The 21421-nt window shown below is 40.7% G+C and overlaps 2 protein-coding genes across 5 annotated transcripts in view; one reads left to right on the top strand and one right to left on the bottom strand.

The window, feature by feature from the left end:
- SEPTIN14 (septin 14) overlaps nucleotides 1–21421 on the bottom strand; it is an 82589-nt gene that overhangs the window by 46354 nt on the left and 14814 nt on the right. The window lies entirely within an intron of this gene.
- ZNF713 (zinc finger protein 713) overlaps nucleotides 1–21421 on the top strand; it is a 30338-nt gene that overhangs the window by 3591 nt on the left and 5326 nt on the right. Inside the window, exons 2-5 of one of the 3 annotated variants that reach the window (XM_067706029.1) lie at nucleotides 6477–6904; nucleotides 7489–7574; nucleotides 19203–19329; nucleotides 19657–19749. In XM_067706029.1, the coding sequence (XP_067562130.1) occupies nucleotides 7491–7574; nucleotides 19203–19329; nucleotides 19657–19749 (304 nt within the window). In that variant the 5' untranslated portion in view covers nucleotides 6477–6904; nucleotides 7489–7490. Of the gene's footprint in view, nucleotides 1–6407; nucleotides 6905–7488; nucleotides 7575–19202; nucleotides 19330–19656; nucleotides 19750–21421 lie in introns of all 3 variants that reach the window. The other 2 variants (XM_067706030.1, XM_067706028.1) reach the window with 2 other exon arrangements.

The following is a 21421-nucleotide window of genomic DNA, read 5'->3' as shown; positions in this document are numbered from 1 at the left end:
TATGCCAAAACTGTATAATGTTTGCTGTTGTCTGTAACAGGAGAGAAAGAAGGAGAGAGAGAGGCCTAAATGTCTATTAATAATAAACTTGTTAAATAAACTTTAGGTATCTCATGCAGTGGAATATACTATGAGCCTATTTTTTTAATGAATATTTAGATTTTTGTTTTCTACCATGAAGTGATGTATACAATATTATCAATTAAAATCCAGGTTTCAAAAAAGAAATAACATGCCATATTATAATGTGCATGAGTGTGTGTGTGTGTTTGTGAAGGAAAAGCCTGCAAGACTATATCCCGAAAAAGTAATTGGTTATCTCTAGGTGATGACATTATAGGTGATTTTTTTTCTGCTTTTCTGTATTTACTAAAATTTTCATTTTAATATTTGTCAGAAAATAAAGTGAAGGCGTTTCCACAGTAGAGAAGGGGTGTGGAGAAAGATCTCTCTGGCTGCAGTGTGAAGAAAATGTTGGACTAAAGTCAAGGACCAGTTAGATGGGTGTGGCAGTAATCAAAGTGAGAGATGATACCTGAATAAAGGTAGTGGAAGTGAAGATGGAACACTCACTACGTGTTTAAGGAGGGAAATTTACCAGGATTTGACGTTTGATTGGGGAATGAGACTAAGGGAAAGAAAGAGAGGTCAGGAATGGCACTCAGGTTTCAGGTTTGGTAGCACTATTCCTTGAGACAGGGAATATGATAGAGTAAGAGTAATATGTAAAATATATAAATACCGCTAACTAAGTGGTAATATGATCTAAATATTTACAAATATTTAATCCCTTAAGCCTCACAACAAACCCACGAGGTAGGTGGGGATGTCCAGTAAGAGTGTATGTGGTTATATAGCTCAAAAAAGATGATCAATGAAACCGTAGCAATGGGTGAAGCCACCTGAGAGTAAATAGACTACATTCAGCCCTTTGTATTTTCGGCTTCCACATTTATATATTCAACCAACTGCAGATGGAAAATATTTGGGGAAAAAATTCCAGAAAGTTCCAAATAGCAAAACTTGAATTTGCCGTTTGCAGGCAACTGTTTATGTAGCATTTATACTGTATTAGGTATTATAAGTAATGTCATCTAGAGGTGATTTAAAGTATACAGGAGGATATGTATAGTTTATATATAAATACTACACAGCATATTATATAAAGCATTTGAGCTTCCTCAGATCTTGGTATCTGCAGTGGATTCTGGAACCAGTCCCCCAGGGATACCAGGGGACGGCTGTAAAAATAGAAGAGAATGAATACAAACACTAACAAATAAACGTAACTGTAGTACAAATGAATGACATAACCTCACTGAAGGAAGTGGCAAAGAAAAGAACTGACCTAAGTAACTTTAGGAACCACTATCTTGACTGGATACTCTAAGGTTAAAGACAAAGAGAACTCTACATAAATGCTGTAATCAAGCTAGTAAATGTGTTTCTCACAAGGGTATGAGTTAGTAATTCTGAAACTACTTTGTGTGTATACCAGAATTGAACAAATAAGTAAATATATTGTAGATAATGAGAGCCAACAACTTTTCACTGTTGAAGAAAGAAGTTACCAATGAGAAAAGGAAGAAGACCAAAATGAGCCCTGTGGTATCGGATTGGAACCAGAGGTGTCAGTGTGAACTCATGGTATTTAATATATAGACAAACACAATAGAAGTATGTATATGTGTGGTTGATATGCATACATATATACTTCGTAGCTCAGTCTCCTGGAGGGCCTAGAAGCAATGATACACCAGTAGCAAGCAGCACACCTGGTACCCAGATTTTTGTGTCTAAACACTTTTCCAATAAATGGAACCAGGGCTCTTTGGAGAAGTGGCTGATTCCAGGGATGGTCAGGGAAAATACAAGAGCCTAGAACATCTTATGGTGCCAGGAAGTGTTCAAAATAGCTGAGCTGGTTAGAGTAACACAGGAGCCTCCTAATGGCCAAAGCTGGAACAGTTTGTATAATAAAATAATAATGTTTTGTATTTTAACTCATAGAATAAAACAAATATCCATAAATCCATACAGATATAAATAAATTAGAGCCCAGGAACAGCTTTTCCTTATGGAGAAATTCCAATTAATAATTAGTAGGAAAGAGGGAAGTAGAGAAATCACCATTAAGCAAACACCATATTAATAATTGTTGCAGTGGAGAAACCTGGTAAACACCACCTTAACCAGGTGATAATGGTCAATGTTACCATTCATAAGACATATCTACATCATAAGCCCATTCATATTATGCACTAAGAAAGACACAACATCACTTCTGTGTCATTCTTGCTAAAAATCTTAACTTTATTCCAACCCTGAGAAAACATCAGACAAACCCAAATTGAGGGACATTCTACAAAATAATTCATTAGTACTCTTCAAAAGTATCAAGCTCATGAAAGACAGAAAACCTGGGGAGCTGTTACAGATTGGAGGAGACTCAGGAAAAATAAAAACTAAATGCGACGTGGGATCCTGGATCAGAGAATATTAGTGGAAAAACTGGTGAAATTTGAATAATTTGAATTAATAATATTGCTAAATTCCTGGTATTGATCATTGTACCATGGTTACGTAAAATATTAATATTAGGACAAGTAGGGTAAATGGTATTTAAGAACTGAGTACTACTTTTGCAGCTTAACTGTAAGTCTAAAATTGGTTCAAAATAGAAAGTTAAAAAATAGGGCTTCCCTGATGGCGCAGTGGTTGAGAGTCCGCCTGCCGATGCAGGGGACACGGGTCCGTGCCGCGGAGTGGCTAGGCCTGTGAGCCATGGCCGCTGAGCCTGCGCGTCCTGAGCCTGTGCTCCACAACGGGAGAGGCCACAACAGTGGGAGGCCCGCGTACCGCAAAAAAATAAAAATAAAAATAACTTAAAAAAAATAAAAAATAGAAGAGCAAACACCAGAACCCTTTCATTTACTCAATGAGCAAATATTTGATACATATCTACTATGAATCACATACCGGACCTTGAAATTAGAATAGTTAAGCAAGACAGAACAGATTCATGCCTTCATGGAGGTTAACATCACACAGTAGTGAGGTATAAATAAAGATGGATAACTGTACAATAATTACAACAATAAAAAGTGCTACCTAAAGAAGGAAGGTGTGAACAAGGGGGCCTCACTTCGTCCGTGATGTCAAAATCTTACTTGATTTAAGCTGAGACCTGAAGGAAGCGTAGGTATTGCTAGGGGAGGAGGTGGGGGTGGATCCCACACATGGCACATTTAAACACCTAAAAGCAGGATGCTGTGTATGAACCCTCCAAAGCAAACAGCAGAGTGGCTCGAGAGGGAACAGGAAGCAGGTCGTAGGTTTCTTCATGGCTTTGTACTCCAGCCTAAGGAAGCTGCTGAAGAATTTCAAGTGAGGGACTGATAGAGTCAGGTTCAAATCTTTTAAAGGTCCCTTCACTTCAAGTGTGGAGAGGGCGAGAGTAGATTTTGGAAAATCCTAAGGAACAACAATATGTGAATGGTAGGCAGAGGAAAAGGGATTAGAACATAGCCCACTGAAGTAAAGCAAGACGCAGCTGTCAGCAGTACCAGATACCATCAGAGCTCAAGAAAGCAAGAAGTAATGAGGTCCATTGCATGAACTACAAAAGAGAGTTTGGTATTCTTGACCAGAGCAATTTCAGGGGAGTGCTGATGGCAGAACAGAAGCAAGATTACAGAGAATTGAAAAATAAATGGGTAATGAGGAAGTAGAGACAAGTATCGACAATCCTTTGAAGAGTTGTAGCCTTGAATAAATAAAGAATGGTAGTTGCAAAGGGGTGTAAAAGCCAGTGAAAAATTTTAATGTTGGGAGAGACTTTAAATGATTTTAAATGATGATAGGAAGGAGTCAATAAAAGTGAAAGATAAAGTTGAAGATCTAGGAATGAGAAGATAGGTGCTAGGTTCGTGCCTGTAGGGAGGCTGGAGGGAACGGACTGATTCCAGGGAAGAAATAACTTTGTAATGCAAATTCTTGGGCCAATAATATCTCCAGAGGTGCTATTTCATGAGATCTAGGATAGGACCAGTGAGTCTGCTTTTCAACAAATACCATGATTCAAGTGATCTTCAGACCACACTTTGATAAACACTGCTCTTTTGTCTATTTTCCCTGCATCTATTAAACCACTACTCCTGCCTTCATTTTCTTCCCCATCTAGCCTAGAACCTAGGTCTCCCGATTCACAGTCTAGTGTTGTGTAAGGTAAGAAAGATTTCAGAAGTGGTTCAGCCCTGGAAGTGGGTGACTGAAGTAGAATGATGATGAAAATCATTGGGATTGAGGGTGTGAAGGAAACAAAAGGCTCTGATAGTTGTTCTGAGTTCTTGCTTGCATCAGAATCACTTGTGGAGCATTTAAAAAATATGTGGATGCCAGAATTCTTCTCGACAGATTCTGATTTAGTAGCTCTTGGGTAGAGCCTTGCCGTGTGTGTGTGTGTGTATATATATATATATATATATATATATATATATATATATATATGCATCTGGCCCTATATATATGCATCTGTAGTGTCATTTTAAATCTGGGCTGAGTCCAATGCACAGCCCAGATTGAGAACCACGGCATAGATTTTCTATGGGCAGTGAAGTTCACTCAGAGTTTTGGAAGAGCTTGGGGTGAAAATGAAAACTGTTAAGCCAGAATCATCCTTCCTCTGAATTGACTATAATTCTAGTATTCTTTAAGCAGTCAAGGGAATTTGTTACTTTCCCAGCCATCATGGTTACTTGTTTGAAAAAGACTGGCAATTCTGCAGTCTCTCTCTCTGGAAAGCTCCACCCGTTTGTTGTATGAGAAATTGCACAGTTTGTGGGTCGGGAGTTGTTCTCTTTTTCTGTTCTTTCCAATATAGGAATTAAAAGGGAAATTATTAAAAGAAAGGGATCAGATTTTTTTTTAAGGAAAAGGGAGAAAACAAGTAGCAAAAAGGACTTTAGCGTATACTAGAAAGAGCCCAGGGCTGAATCAGAAGACCTAAGTGTTCTAGAACCAGCTCTTTCACTTAGCTCTGTGATTAGAGCTTCATTAAGCCAAGAATTCATTAAACTCAGAATCCTTCATTAAACCAAGGAACTGAGAACTAAATCAGCATTTCCAAAGGTGTATTTTAAGGAACCCTAGTCCCATCAGATGCCATAAAAAGTATTCTCAGGGGACTTCCCTGGTGGCACAGTGGTTGAGACTCTGCGCTCCCAATGCAGGGGGCAGGGGTTCAACCCCTGGTCAGGGAACTAGATCACATATGCATGCCGCAACTTAGAGTTCGCATGCCACAACTAAGGAGCCCACGAACTGCAACTAAGGAGCCCACCTGCCACAACTAAGACAGTGCAACCAAATAAATAAGTAAATAAATATTTTTTTAAAAAGTATTCTCGGGCTTCCCTGGTGGCACAGTGGTTGAGAGTCTGCCTGCCGATGCAGGGGACGCGGGTTCGTGCCCCGGTCCGGGAGGATCCCACATGCTGCGGAGCGGCTGGGCCCGTAAGCTATGGCCGCTGAGCCTGCTCATCCGGAGCCTGTGCTGAGCAACAGGAGAGGCCACAACAGTGAGAGGCCCGCGTACCGCAAAAAAAAAAAAAAAAAAAGTATTCTCAAACTAGCTATATTTGTATACAATGTATAATATATTTGAAATGTTCTTCATTGCCTTGGGTTCACACATATAAAGGAGAAACCCTGTCCACTAACATGGTTAGTGCTGTTTTCGTTGTTGTGAATAAATGGTTTTCAGGTGATTGGGTTTGAAACCTCAGGACATCCTTGTAGATTCTATCTGACTCTTCAGACCATAGGACCTTTTTAGAGCTTTTGCTTGGTAAAATAAGGACCTGGTTCTTAAAGTGCTTTAAAATTACTCTTGAAAGGTCTGCGTCTTAGTCAACTGGTTGTAAAATGTTAGAATTGTGCCATGTCTTGGCTTGAATGGCTTCCTTATCTAACAGGGCCACTCCATTGGAACTGCAGTTTTCTCTTTTTCTTCTCAGAAATGACTTCATTCTTCATTTCTATCAATAGTTTTTGAGAAAAGTTTTTCAGGTCAACTTTTGTGAGCAGAGAACAAGTGTATTCTCTCCTGATTATTAGCAGATCAGTACACTTCACTCTGTTGTTGGTATTGGTGAAACACCTGTTTTTTCTTCTTTCTGAGGAGAAAACTCTATCTGAAAGTCTGCCTCTGGGCAAGGACCACATGTTTTCTGTTCTGAGAAGAAGGTGGGAGAGGACTAAGGCTAAGTTTGTTGTAGTTGATGCATCTGTACATCTCTGCTCTTTGTAATCTGAGAAATTTTAAAAATGCTTTTTGCTTGTTTTAAAGAATTCCACATCCTACGGGGCTCTATCTTCATGAATGAATAGTTTGTATGTCTTTTTAGACTCCCTAGGTCCCTAGGTGACTGACACTGCTGGATTTCTTCTGCTGACTCTGGTGCATCTCATTACAGTTGCTCAACCTGAAACTGCTCAACCAGGAGGCAGATCTGAATATCATAGTGAAGTCTGTACATGAAGGATTGATGCCTTTAGGGAGAAAAACGAATGTAATAGCCACTTTCAGGAACCTCTGCATCTCAACTCTGCATGAACAAGGCAAGATTCTGAGAGTGGCTGCTCCTGGGAAGCAGAAGTCATTATCATGGATATCCACTGGCTCCTGACCCTCTCATGAGTTGAGGCACCTTTAATGCCTGGGAGTGGCTGTTTCCTATAAGGCACTGGGACAAATCAGCCTTCAGGGACTGACAAGGATACTGAAGCTGCTAGTACTGGTGTATCTCCTGACTGTCATACTAGAAGAGAACAAGGCTTTGGGGACATTACAACTTAAGAACTGCAAAGAGGTGTAGTCATCCTGGTGGAGGACTGAATCCAGGTACTCAAAAAGGAAAGCGAACATTCTGAAAAATGAAAAGAGTGAAATCTCATTTCTATATTAGAAGGGTCATCCTAAAGAGTCTGGAGTTTGAGGTTAGGGATGAGTTTATCCCCTTAAAGGGTAAGAATAGGCCCTTAACAGATGTTCTCTGCATCACCTCATCTCAGTGGTTCTCATTTCCCACTTAGAATCACTTGGAGACTTCAGAATTTAAAATGCTGTTGCCCAGGATCACCCTAGACCATTAAATCCAAATCTCTGGGAATAGGGGCTAAGTGCTGGCATCTTTTAAAAATTCCCCAAGTGTGTAGCTAGGGCTGAAAACCAGTAAGCACCTTTGAGCTTCCCATATGTCACAACAAGTGGAGTTATACTACAGAGGAGAGAAAGTCCTGCATTATGTTCCTCAATGTGATAGAGGAACAAGAATGTCACAGTTAAGTCACCCAGCCTTTAGGCTTATGTCTTAGAGGGCTTCTCTCTAAGCCATTTGCCATCCTAATCCAAAACAAAAGGCCCAAGATTTAGGTTCAGCCTTAATGTCATACGTTGACAAGATTCTTCTTCTCTCTTTTTCCCAGTAATGCCTTCTCAGAATGCTGTACTTTCCCAGGAGGGAAACATGGAGAAGGAAATGAATGTTGGATCACAGATACAGCGGTCTCAGGTAAGTTCAGTTTTACTCTCCTCTGAAATGCTATTATAGTTCTCAGAATGCGGGCACTTTTATTTTTCAATTTTCAGAAGTACTAAGCCCCCAAAATCCAGAGCACTTGAGACTTTTGTGACAGATGCTGATCTCTACGGGATGTTTCCCACTCTCCTTATGTGCCCCTTTATAGCTCTTCTCTCCTTCAGCATTTTTACCAGATCATGGACTCATGTCTGAGCTAGATGTTGTAAAGGTAACACAAGAAGCCATAGACTGTGTTTTAATCACCCTTCCCTTAAATAGCTCACTAGAATTGAAACAACATTTACCACTCTGTCTGCAAACAATGAATGATGCCCAAGTCACTGTGACTGCTTGAAGGTAACAGGACTGTTAATGTACCTGAGAACATCTGCTGCCACAAGTTAATATTTATCAAGAATCTGTTGTATCTCTTCCAAAACCTGTTTAAACCAGTTGTTACAATTTGATTAAGTATGATGTAAACCTCTATGAGGTATAAGTATGATAAGTTGTTTCTATGAAAACTAGTTGAATGCTTTGGAAAGACTCAGTAAATGCCAGTCACCTTTTAAAATATTGCTGTCAAATTAGGTGTGAGCAAAACTGTAAAACATTGAAGGAAAATCCTAAAACTCTCAGGGTTCTATACCGGTATTATTTCCTAAGAGTCATTTGCTTGTTTTGATTTAATGAAACAGAAAGTGATACATTTTGGATATGGGCACTCAATCATTAAAATCATTCTCATATCAAAAGATAAGGGAATAAATGTACACTTATGTATTTTAAATTTAAATGTTTAAATCTTTGAGATATTGTTTATGGAACCCCACTTTAACTAGCTGGTACATACCAGATACCGGTCTCGATTGCTTCAGAAAGGAGGATTTCTGTTGTTCCATGTTGTTATGAGATAATCATTATCCACAGGTAGCAAACTCATTGGAGGAGATTTTTTAAAGCCTACATCACACAATTAATATTCAGAAAAGTGTAATGTTAGGTTCTTCTCTGAATGTCAAAGACAACAAATACAGCAGGTGCTCAGAGAGGAGAGAAGTCCAATTAAGACTGGAGTGGCGGGGCCTTCCCTGGTAATCTGAGAGATCCGCCTGCCAGTGCAGGGGACATGGGTTCGAGCCCTGGTCCGGGAAGATCTCACATGCTGCGGAGCAGCTAAGCCCATGCGCCACAACGACTGAGCCTGTGCTCTAGAGCCCACGAGCCACAACTACTGAGCCCACGTGCCACAACTACTGAAGCCCACACGCCTAGAGCCTGTGCTCCCCAACAAGAGAAGCCACTGCAATGAGAAGCCCACACACCGCAACGAAGAGTAGCCCCCGCTCGCCACAACTAGAGAAAGCCCGCGCGCAGCAATGAAGACCCAACGCAGCCATAAATAAATAAATAAGACTGGAGGGGGCCAGGACTTCCCTGGTGGTCCAGTGGTAAAGAATCCGCCTTCCAATGCAGGGGGTCGCAGCTTCAATCCCTGGCCAGGGAACTAAGGTACTACATGCCGCAGGGCAGCTAAGCCCACACACCACAATTACTGAGCCCCCGGGTGCCTCAACTAGAGAGCCCGCATACCACAAACTACAGAGCCCCCGCGCCCTGGAGCCCACGTGCCACAACTAGAGGAAGAAAACCTGCACGCCACAACTAGAGAGGAGCCTGCACACTGCAACTAGAGAGAAGCCCGCATGCCGCAATGAAGAGCCTACGCACCACAACTGAGACCTGATGCAGCCAAAAAAATAAAAATAAATTAAAAAAAAAAGAAAGGGCAAAAAAAGAATGGAGGGGCGAGGAAATACTTCATGAGGAAAGGAGAGTTTGAATTTGTGCTGATATCAGGTAGTATTTGGACGTTAGAGAAGACAGGAAATAGAACTTGAGCAAGAGCAGGGACCATAAGGAGACTGTCTGCCGAGCTTTAGCATTTATTTGGTACATCAGTGCTTTGGGTTGCAAGGAATAGATTCATTCAGTTTACTCTTAATTGTAAGGCTCCCCACAGACAGGGATAGAAAGACATTGAGAACTAAGGTAGCGTATCTGTTTCTTGGCATTCTAGCCAGAGGAGTTTGCTTTAATTTTCCAGAACCATTTACTTTGTTCAGAAGAAAGATGATTCATTCATTCAATAAATATTTTTTGAGCAGTTGCTATGTGCCAGAAATTGTGCTTGGCATCAGAACTACATCAGTGAGCAAAACAGACATGGTCCTAAACCCAAGTTGTTTAGCAGAGACAGACATTCAGCAGATATACTAAGGAATTGCAAATTGAGATGTTTATTATACATAATAAGAATAAGGCATTGTGAATATGCATTAGGGAATCAGGGAAGAACTTTCTGGGGAAGCGAAATTTAAGGTGGGATGTGAAGGAGAATATAGGAGTTATAAAAAGTAAGTAGACCATCTCTACAACCTCATAGCAACATCTGTTCACAGGTTGCAAGCCAGTTGAACTGCTGTATATCTGGACACCAGGACACTGGAAAGAATAAGAAATTTGTATCTGCTTATATTTACACGAAGAAACTCTAGAAGAATACATAAAATACTGATAATAGCGATTATCTGTGGGAATGGAGGTGGGGACCAGGTCAATTGTACCAGGAATGTGAGACCTTTTTTGAACCGTATAAATACACCTGTTCAAAAATATTTTAGGGCTTCCCAGGCAGTGCAAGGGTTAAGAATCCGCCTGCCGATGCAGGGGACAGGGCTTTGAGCCCTGGTCCGGGAAGATCCCACATGCCGCAGAGCAGCTAAGCCCTGCGCCACAACTACTGAGCCTGCGCTCTAGAGCCCGCGAGCCACAACTACTGAGCCCACATGCCACAACTACTGAAGTCCACGCACCTAGAGCCCATGCTCCGCAACGAGAGAAGCCACCACAGTGAGAAGCCCGTGCACCGCAACAAAGAGTAGCCTCTGCTCGTTGCAACTAGAGAAAGACTGCGTGCAGCAACAAAGACCCAACACAGCCATAAATAAATAAATAAATAAAATGAATTTATTTAAAAAAATTTTAAAATTATGAACAGTGTACCAGAGAAAACTGAATTGGATATAATGAAGCTTGATGACAGCTTCTGAGGTCAATAAAAAAGCAGATTTGGAAAAAAAAAAAAGTAAATGGAAAAGAGCATTTTAGGCATGTGCTAAACATCATGTACAAAAACTATGGGTATATTTGAGAAATCAAAAGAAGGCCACTGTTGTTGGATGGACGGAGAGGGGGACTTGGAATAAGCTTGGAGAAGTATGCAGGGGCTACGTATACAGGGCTTTATGACCATGATAAGAAGTTCAGTTTTTATTCTAAGTGCAGTGGAAAGCCTTTGAGAGAATTTAAGCAAGGTAATAACATAATAAGTAACTGAATTCTACTTTAAACATCACCCTGGTGCATGCTAGATAGTAAGTGCATTTGTGAAAGGCAAGAAAGGAAAGGGGAGAGATCCCTTAGGAAGCTACTGCAGTATTCTAGATGATAGAAAGTAATACCTTAAAATTAGAAGATGGAGAAAAATAGGTGGACTTGAGTGCTTTGCTCTGGGAAACAGCTGAGATTAGTGAGAGGGATAAAGACAAAGGAAGAAAAAAGATGACTTCAAAAAATGTAGCCCACATAGAGAATGGACTTGAGGACACGGGGAGGGGGAAGGGGAAGCTGGGACGAAGTGAGAGAGTGGCATGGACATATACACACTACCAAATGTAAAATAGATAGCTAGTGGGAAGCAGCTGCATAGCATAGGGAGATCAGCTCGGTGCTTTGTGACCACCTAGAGGGGTGGGATAGGGAGGGTGGGAGGGAGATGCAAGAGGGAGGAGACACAGGGATATATGTATGTGTATAGCTGATTCACTTTGTTATAAAGCAGAAACTAACACACCATTGTAAAGCAATTATACTCCAATAAAGATGTTAAAAAAAAAAAAAAAGATGTAGCCCAGGAAATAGCAGGATAATGGTAGATCAGACCATGTCACTCCTGTGCTCAAAACACATGGCTCCCATTTCACTCATAGTAAAAGCCAAAGTCCTTATGATGGCCTAAATAGTCCTACAGAATCCGGACCTGTTACCTCTCTGACTTCATCGTTTACTTCTCCTCCTTGCTCATTCCACTCTATCTACCCTGGCCTCATTCATCTTCCTTGATCATGCCACAAACACTCTTGCCTTTGTACTGTTAACTTTTCAAGTCTTTTCTCCATTGTCACCTCTTCAATTATATCTTTCCTGACCACCTTTATAAAATTGCAACTGCCTCACCTCAACATTCTCAAACACTCTTCCTCTACTCTTCTTTTATCTTCTAACACACTATGTAATTTACCTAGTTATCATGTTTATCTTCTACTTCCTCTGCTAGAGTTTCATAAAGGAAGAGAATTTTAGTCTCTTGTTCACTAGTATATCTCAAGCCCTATAGTTGGCATGTAGGAAGCACTGAATAAATATCTGTTGAACAAATAGGAATTTAGCATATAATATAGGTCACATCTCAAACCAGTGGTGAAAAGATGGTTTATTCAATAATTGATGGTATTTCTGTGGAGCCACCTGGAAAAAGGTAAAGTTGAATCCATACCCCATACTTTACATCAGAATAGTCTTCAAATTGATCAAATATTTAAATGTGAAAAATTAAGCCATAGAAGTTACACAAGAATAAAATGGGAGAATTCCTTTATAGTGTTCACTGAGTAAAGACTTTCTAATTACAACTGAGAATCCAGAAGCCATAAAAGAAAAAATTGATGGGTTCAACTCTTTAAAAATACCCAAAAATCTGTATGAGAAAAGAAAACTGTAAGCAAAGTAAAAAGACATGTCAAATTCGGAAAAATATTTTTGCTACTCAAATTGTAGTGGGGTAATCTTTCTAATAATAATAGAAGTCTTTATAATAATAATAAAACACTCCTCTAAATCAGGTAAGAGATTAGGAGTCCGATTGAAAAACAACATAAAAAGACAATTCACAGGAAAGAAAATTCAAATGCATCTTAAACACAGGAAAAATGTTTATCTGTACTCATAAGAAGAGGAAATTTAAATTAAAACTAGAGAAAGCTTGACATTTTATCACCAAGCTTTGTATTTCCTACGGGGTTGATATTTTCCACAAGCTTGATAACATACTCTCTTGGCAAAGCTTTGGGAAAACAGACACTCTCTTACATTGCTAATGTGAGTGTGCGGCAGATTGCATTTCCAGAAAAATGACCAAATATATCTGCCATCCAAAATGCTTTCTATACAATGACTTTGACATTCATCCCATCAAGAGACATCGATGTCAGTGTTCCCTCCATTGAATCTGTGCAAGCTTGTGACCAGTAGAAGTGAAACTATGTGGCTTTCAAGGCAGGTCATAAGAGGCAGTAAGACTTCCGCTTCATTCTCTCATGATGCTTGGTCTAAATCCAGCCACCTTGCCACACACACACACACAAATCCAAACAGCTCATGGAGAAACCTACATGGAGAGGAACCAAGGCCCACAGACCTGGCGGAGCTCTCAGCTGAGAGCCAGTACCAACTTGCCAGCCATGTGAGTGAGCCATCTTGAAAGTAGACTCTCCAAACTACAGTCACGCCCTCCCAGCTGATGCCATGTAGATCAGAGGCAAGCTGTCCTCACTAAGTTATGCCCAGATTACAGATTTGTGAGCAAAATCAATGACAGTTGCTGTTTTAATCCCCCAAGTTTTGAGATGGTTTATTATGCAGCGATAGATAAATAACTGGTACAGATTTTGTTACCTGGAAGTGGTGTGCTACCAAAACAAACATAGAATATGTGGCATCAGCTTTGCAGCAGAGCCAGTTGAACAAAGGGCAGAAGATGGAAAGGAAAAGATTATTAGTAGAATCATAACAGCCTCAAGGAGAGTTAGTGGAGGCCTATGGGACCTTTCACAAGGCTTAAAGGATAATAAGGAAAATCTTACTATGAGCTGGAGGAAAGGGGAAGCTTGAAGAGGAATTTTGGTCAACACTGTCACCTTCAGTAACAAGGAAAATAGGAAATATACTTAATGGACTCAACGATCTACTTGAGATTTACAGGTAGAAGATTGAAAGTGCCAACTGGCAGCTTCTGGCTGCCTAAAGTAAAATGCTAGAGGAAAAAGAAGATAAAAAAAGAAATATACAGGAACCAGACATGAAAATATGCTCAACATTGCTAATCACCAGTGAAATGCAAATCAAAACCACAATGAGATATCACCTCACACTTGTCAGAATGGCTGCCATCAAAAAGAACACAAATAACAAATTTTGGCAAGGATGTGGAGAAAAGGGAACCCTCATACAGTGTTGGTGGGAATGTAAATTGGTGCAGCCACTGTGGAAAACAGTATGGAGGTCTCTCAAAAAAACTAAAAATAGAACTACCACATGACCCGGCAATCTAAAACACTAATTTGAAAAGATACATGCACCCCAGTGATCAGAGTGGCATTTACAATTGCCAAGATGTGGAAGCAACCTCAGTGTCCATCAACAGATGAATGGATAAAGATGTGGTATATATATACACAACAAAAAAGTACTCGGTCATAAAAAGGAATGAAATTTTGCCATTTGCAGCAACAGGGATGAACTTGGAGGGCATTATGCTAAATGACATAAGTCAGAGAAAGACAAATACTGTATGATATCACTTACACGTGAAATCTAAAAAACACAACAAACTAGTGAATAAAACAAAAAAAGCTGACTTGCAGATATAGAGAACAAACTATTGGGGAGAGGGAAGCAGAGAGGGGCAATACAATTGGTAGGGGATTAAGAGGTATAAGCTATTATGTATAAAATAAGCTACAAGGATATACAACACAGGGAATATAGCCAGTATTTTATAATAACTATAAATGGAGTATAACCTTTAAATTTGTGAATCACTATACTCTATACCTGTAGCATATAATATTGTACATAAACAATATTTAAATTTTTAAAAAATAAATATAAAGGAACCAGGAATTACTGAGCTTGAAAATAAAACTATTTGTCATTCACATCTCTCAACACGTGCCCAGCTCAGCTACATTTTAGAATTGCTATGAATTGCTGTGTACTTGAATGGGAGTGTCTCTAGTGGTTATTTCTATGCCTTTCCCACCACTTCGAGTTTGTGAAGGGTAGAGGGTGGGGGCCAGATAACTACTTCTTTAGCTCACAGAAGGAAAAATAGGGAGAAAGCTTTCAAGGAACTGTACCTGAGGAACTGTGCTCAAAGATCCTCATCTGCATGTGGACCTGATACAGGTGACAAGATCCTGGACTTCACACTGACGCTCTAACGGGGTGAAACATGGGAGTCTTGAGGAAGATGAGTGTATTTTGCATGTAGGAGGGATGTGAATGTTTACATTCAGAGGGTAGACAGTAGCAGATTGTATTTTCTGAAAATGGCACAATTTCTCCCATTCCATAGGCTCCTCATATACTATGATTTAAATCCTCTTCTATCAAGAGATGTGGGAGTGTGTTACTTCCCCTTGGATCTGGGCAGGCCTGTGACTGTGGTGGAACTGAAGCTATGTGACTCTCTTTCTTTTTTTTTTAATTTTTATTGGAGTCTAGTTGATTTACAATGTTGTGTTAGTTTCTGCTGTGCAGCAAAGTGAATCAGTTATACATATACATATATCACCTCTTTTTTTAGTGAAGCTATGTGACTCTTGAGGCTGGATGATGAAAGCTGGTTCTCTTGGGAGTTTTGCATTTGGGGTCCAGCTACCATGCCGTGAGGAAGCCCAAGCAGCCTGTGGAGAGGCCCGTATGGAGAGAACCTGAGGCCCCTGGTTGAGCTCACAGCTGACAGCCAGCACCAACTTGCCAGCCACATGAATGAGCCTCTTAAAAGTGAATCCTACAGCCCAAAGTTGAGCCGCCCCAGCTGAAACAAAATGGAACAAAGATGAGCTAGTCTCACTGAGTCCTGCGCATGTTACAGATTCTGTGAGCAAAATAAATGATTGTTGTTGTTTTGAGCCACTAAATTTGGGGGTGGATTGTTATATAGCAATAGATAATTACAGAACTGATACAACCCCTGTGGAGGTCAGTTTGACAATATATATCAAAATTGCAGATTCATATGCTCTTTTGGATTCTAGAGGTAGACTTACATGCAATTGCAGAATAATATACATAAAAGATAATTCATTACAGCATGATTTGTAGTAGCAAGAGAGTAGAAAGCAGCTAAAATGTCTGTTAATAGACTAGTTAAATAAATTGTGGAACATTCACACTGTCCCATCCCGCTATAAAAAAGAATGAGGAAGATATCTATGAATTGATGTGGAGGGATTTCCAGGATAAGCTGTTCAGTGAAAAAATATCAAAGTGCAAAAGAGTATTTGTAAAATGCTACTTTTGTGTAAGAAAGAAGAGGAAATAAAAATATGCATATAGGGCTTCCCTGGTGGCGCAGTCGTTGAGAGTCTGCCTGCCGATGCAGGGGACACGGGTTCATGCCCCGGTCCGGGAAGATCCCACATGCCGTGGAGCGGCTGGGCCCGTGAGCCATGGCCGCTGAGCCTGCGCGTGCGGAGCCTACGCTCCGCAATGGGAGAGGCCACAACAGTGAGAGGCTCGCGTACCGAAAAAAAAAAAATGCATATAGGGACTTCCCTGGTTGTGCACTGGATAAACTCTGCACTCCCAATGCAGGGCGCCCAGGTTTGATCCCTGGTCAGGCAACTCGATCCCACATGTATGCTGCAACTAAGAGTTCACGTGCCACAACTAAGGAGCCCGTGAGCCACAACTAAGGAGCCCACCTGCTGCAACTAAGACCCGGCAAAAACAAATTAATATTTTAAAAATATGCATATAGATCTATTTGCTTGTTTGAGCAAAAAGAGACATTGGAAGGGTAAACTTGAGTCTAATGAGTTTGGTTACTTGTAGGGCTTATATGGGACTGGGGTGAAAAAGAGGGAATGGAGTGGGGTGGTATGGGAGGAGGGCTTAAAATTGAATACAAACAGAAACAATTGAACCAAACTGTACTTCAAGTTACTGATATATCCATACTGAAAAGGAGTTAACTTTTGAACCTAAATAGTTATGTATACTCTATGTCCTCAGGCTAAAAGCAAAACAGTTCTAAACAGTGAACTCTCATTTGTAAGCTTGTTTTGCACTGAGGCACGTGTTAGCAATACTGAAACCACTTTCTTTACATTCTAGGATTGAGCAAATAAGCAAATTCACTGTGCATAATAGGAGCCAGGTTTCTCATGGTCAGAGAAGGGAATTACAGATATGAAAAGAGAGGCGGATGGAATGAACCTTGCCATGTTGGATTAGAATTAGAGGTGTCAGTGTGGACTCATGGGTTTTAATACATATAACTAAATACAGAATTGGGTATGGAGTTGTGTGTGTATACATACATCATTATGTATATTCCTCTCTTTCCCAGGTGCGACCCCTGAGAGGGCCTAGAAGCAGTAATACTCCAGCAGCATTGGACACATCTAGTGCCCAGATATTGGTGTCCAAGTGCCATTCTCCATTAAAAGGAACCAGACATAGCCACTCAATATTTGACCAACAGAGCAGAACATGACAGACTGTGACCCTGTAGATCTTCTAATGGGAAGCAGAGCTGCTCAGTATTTGACCATTAGAAGGAATCAGGGATCCTTTGAGAAATGGCTGATTCCAGGTTTGGAGCAGGAAAAGCACAACATGAGCCTTGAAAGAACATCTTTCTATCCCAAAAAGTAAAGTACTCAAAGAATGATAGGTACATTTCAAAAGAACAAAGAAGCGAGTTTGAAGGGGCTGCTTCTGGCTAAATCTAGGACCATCTGAGCATTTTTAAAATAGTGATAGTAAATGATTATAACTTAAAAAATAAAATAAGTAAGTAAATCCACCTCATATAAATTAATGAATAAATAGGAAGGGAAACTTCTTCAGCACAGTAGAAAGCCAACTAATAATGTACAAAGAGTGTTGGCATTAGAAAAGCACCATGAAAATTACAGTTGGTTCAGGCAAGAATTATCAGTGAAAGCCAAAATGAGTGGGTGAAAGTTTGAGGAGGAACAAAGTATCTCCCCCACAAGAAACTTAGTAATTACAGAATTCAATAGTAATCTTCCAAGGGAAATTACTGGTAGGTAACCACCTTAACCAAATTATCAAATTTAACATTGCCAGTAATGGAACTAGTCAACAATGCGTACAATTCACTGAGAAGAACCCAGCATCGCTCCTGAACTATTTCTGCCATAAATGCATAGTGTGAATCTGCTCATGATGAGACATTAGACAAGCCCCAATTGAGGTTTATTCTACAAAATAACTAGCCTGTGTTTTCAAAATGTCAGTGTTAGGAAATACAAAGAAGGGCTGGGGAACTGCTGCAGATTCAAGGAGACAAAAGATACAAGACAATCAAAAATCTTGATTTTTGTTATAAAGGACATTATTAGGACATTTAGTGAAATCTGAATAAGTATATAGCTTAGACAACAGCACTGTATCGATGTTAATTTACTGATTTTGATCATCCTGTTGTTACGTAAGATAATTCCTTGTATTTAGGAAATAAACAAATTTTTTAGGGGTAAAGGGGCATCACCTCTGCAACTTACTCTTTTTTTTAATAAATTTATTTATTTTTATTTATTTATTTTTGGCCGCGTTGGGTCTTTGTTTCTGCTCGCAGGCTTTCTCTAGTTGCCGCGAGCGGGGGCTACTCTTCGTTGCGGTGCGCCAGCTTCTCATTGGGTGGCTTCTCTTGTTGCGGAGCACGGGCTCTAGGAGCACGGGCTTTAGTAGTTGTGGCACGCAGGCTCAGTAGTTGTGGCTCACGGGCTCTAGAGCACAGGCTCAGTTAGTTGTGGCGCACGGGCTTAGTTGCTCCGCAGCATGTGGGATCTTCCCAGACCAGGGCTCAAACCTGTGTCCCCTGCATTGGCAGGCGGATTCTTAACCACTGCGCCACCAGGGAAGTCCCTCTGCAACTTACTCTTAAACAGTCCAGGAAAATTATAGAAAGAGAAAGGGAGAGGATGGGCTTTTTCTTTTACTGATCCCAACATGCATCACGTGCCTTCTACTCTCAACCTATTTGCCCTTGTTGCCTTTTTTTTTTTTTTTTTTTAAACACACTGGAATATTCTCTCTCCTCTTCTGTCTAAAGCTTAAAAATCTGTTAAGGTTGTACACATGATCCACCAACTTGATACCTACTTTCACTATTTCAACATATCCTGAATTCTTTCAATTCTGAAATCTTAATAGCATGAATTTTCCATGTAGCTTTTTAATTGTTTAGATGATACGAGAGAGTTTCCTCTGCAGCAGGTTGTAAAAAGCCTAAAAGCAAGCATTATTTCATGCATGTTTTTAAACCTGTCTTGAAAGATGATAGAAGATAGAATTGTTGCTTCCAAAATTTTGACCTGGATTACTCAGAGCCCTGAAGACTTTCAGCACAACTCTTTAGACATCCTAACCTTTGTCTACTGCAGCACCTTTGCCTCTTCCCCTAAGGGCCCCTGTAAAAAAAAGTTTTCTGGCTGAGCAAGGATGTACTTGGTGTTTCAGGAATCACTGACATTCCAGGATGTGGCTGTGGAATTCACCAGAGAGGAGTGGGACCAGCTATACCCTGCTCAGAAGAACCTCTACCGAGACGTGATGCTGGAGAACTATAGCAACCTGGTTGCACTGGGTAAGGATGGCATCCCTGTAAGACTGGGACTCATTCTACATGGGTTTCTTTCCTTTAGTAGTGAAAACCTTCGAAGCTTTTGTGTATATAGTTCAGGCCAGGATGGAAGAATGCTAATCAGTTTTGGAGACAGAGACCTCTGTTTTTTGCTTTCTTCTCAGGTAAAAGGTCCTGATTTTGAGATGGGTAGCTTTAGTTTGCTGCCTCTGAAGCCTCCCCTTTCCAAATCCGGAGGCCCTATAGATTAAACAGGTTGGAAATGAGTTCTGAGAGAGATTTTTGTTCCCAGTATAAAATTCTAAGATACACATTTTTTCCCATGAATAGGGCATGAACTTTATAAGCCAGAGGTGATCACTCAGTTGGAGCAGGAGGAGCAGTGGATGATGGAGAGAGACAGCCCACCAGACACTCATCCAGGTGAGAAGCAAGCATTTGGGTGTTTGCACCTCAGTGAAGGAAAATAGTCGCTTTTGAAATACTTAACTGAGTGTGTTACAAACATCTGCCTCTGGGATTTAAAGAGGCATGCTTCTTAAAAATTCAGTTCATATTTGACATTTTTCCAAAGTGGAAATGACTCTCTTACTTTTTTTCTGATTAAACAGATAATATATACTTATTATTTTAAAAACTTACACAACACAAATTTATTTTGAAGGTGTTAGTTTGGATGTCCATAAATACCTTGATGTTGCAAATCTCCATGACGCATTTTCTTTCTCTCTTTATTCATACATCCTCTCGGTATTCTTTAAATCTTTTTCTTCTCCATATCAAAAATCCTCTGCCATTTTTACCCATTTTTCGTTCTTTTGTTTTTCTTTTTATTATCAAACACGTTAAACTTGTCTAAAACCCATAGCCTCAGTTCTAATTCTCTAGCTCACCTTTGTGATGTGACAAAGGTGTACTACCAGTGTTACTAAAATTGTTTTCTTGGAGATTACCCCTGACTTCCTTCCAGTCAAATCCAGTGACTAAAAAACCACAGTTATTGTCTCCTATGATTGTGTTGCATTTAACTGTGCTGACTTGACTTTCTTGAAAGTACACTCCGGCTTGTGATACACACCATTCTTGCCTCTTCTGGCCTCTCCCCTGTCTCTCTACCTGCTCCTTTAAATACCCTCTCTCCCTCCTTATTCTTCTAAAGGCATATGTTCTTATGGACTTGGTGTTCACTCTGTAGTATCATGCTTTTAAGTGGCCTTTCTATGTTCATTTTCCCATTTCTACATTTCTAGCCTCAGTATTTCACCCACATTCTCTTCCCAGATTTTAGATTATATTTGTGTTTATGAATGTCATGCTATCATTTTTTTTTTTTTTTGGCTTCATTGGATCTTCGTTGCTGCGCACGGGCTTTCTCTAGTTGCAGCGAGTGGGGGCTACTCTTCGTTGCAGTGCGCGGGCTTCTCATTGCGGTGGCTTCTCTTGTTGTGGAGCACGGGCTCTAGGCACGTGGGCTTCAGTAGTTGAGGTGCACGGGCTCAGTAGTTGTGGCTCGCAGGCTCTAGAGCACAGGCTTCAGTAGTTGTGGTGCATGGGTTTAGTTGCTCCGTGACATGTGGGATCTTCCCGGACCAGGGCTCGAACCTGTGTCCCCTGCATTGGCAGGCGGATTCTTAACCACTGCGCCACCAGGGAAGCCCCTGTATAATGCTTGATGAGGGTGTTCATCCTTAGCATTGCCCACCCTCCTCTTAAGGGCAGTTGCAGTCATGTCTACTAACATAGGGCCTCGGGTTAGGTGAGGAGCTGGAGCAAAGAGGCTAGAGTTTGTTTTTCAAAACTGCTTTAAAGCCCAAGATAATCATTGTCTCCATCTGGAGTCTAGACCCTGTCCCCTGGCGTCTTGCTGGGTGGCAACCCTTTGGTTGAATATCTGATGTGCCTTGAGGGTGTCTACCATGGGGGAGCAGTGCCTGCACATTTCATGCACTATCACTCCTCCTGGTATGTTGATCAGGCTGCCCTGTTTCCAGGGATAAATGAAAGTTCTGGAAGATAGGCCTTAGGCAGTGAATGCCCTGAAATCTACTCCTAGGCTGTAGGAGCCTAGAGCACCACACTTACCTGTGGTGCCAGG

Source organism: Pseudorca crassidens, chromosome 15 (assembly GCF_039906515.1).
Source record: "Pseudorca crassidens isolate mPseCra1 chromosome 15, mPseCra1.hap1, whole genome shotgun sequence".
Classification (NCBI taxonomy): Eukaryota; Metazoa; Chordata; class Mammalia; order Artiodactyla; family Delphinidae; genus Pseudorca; species Pseudorca crassidens.
Note: the sequence above shows the minus strand (reverse complement) of the source record. Positions and strands in the feature narration are given on the sequence as shown.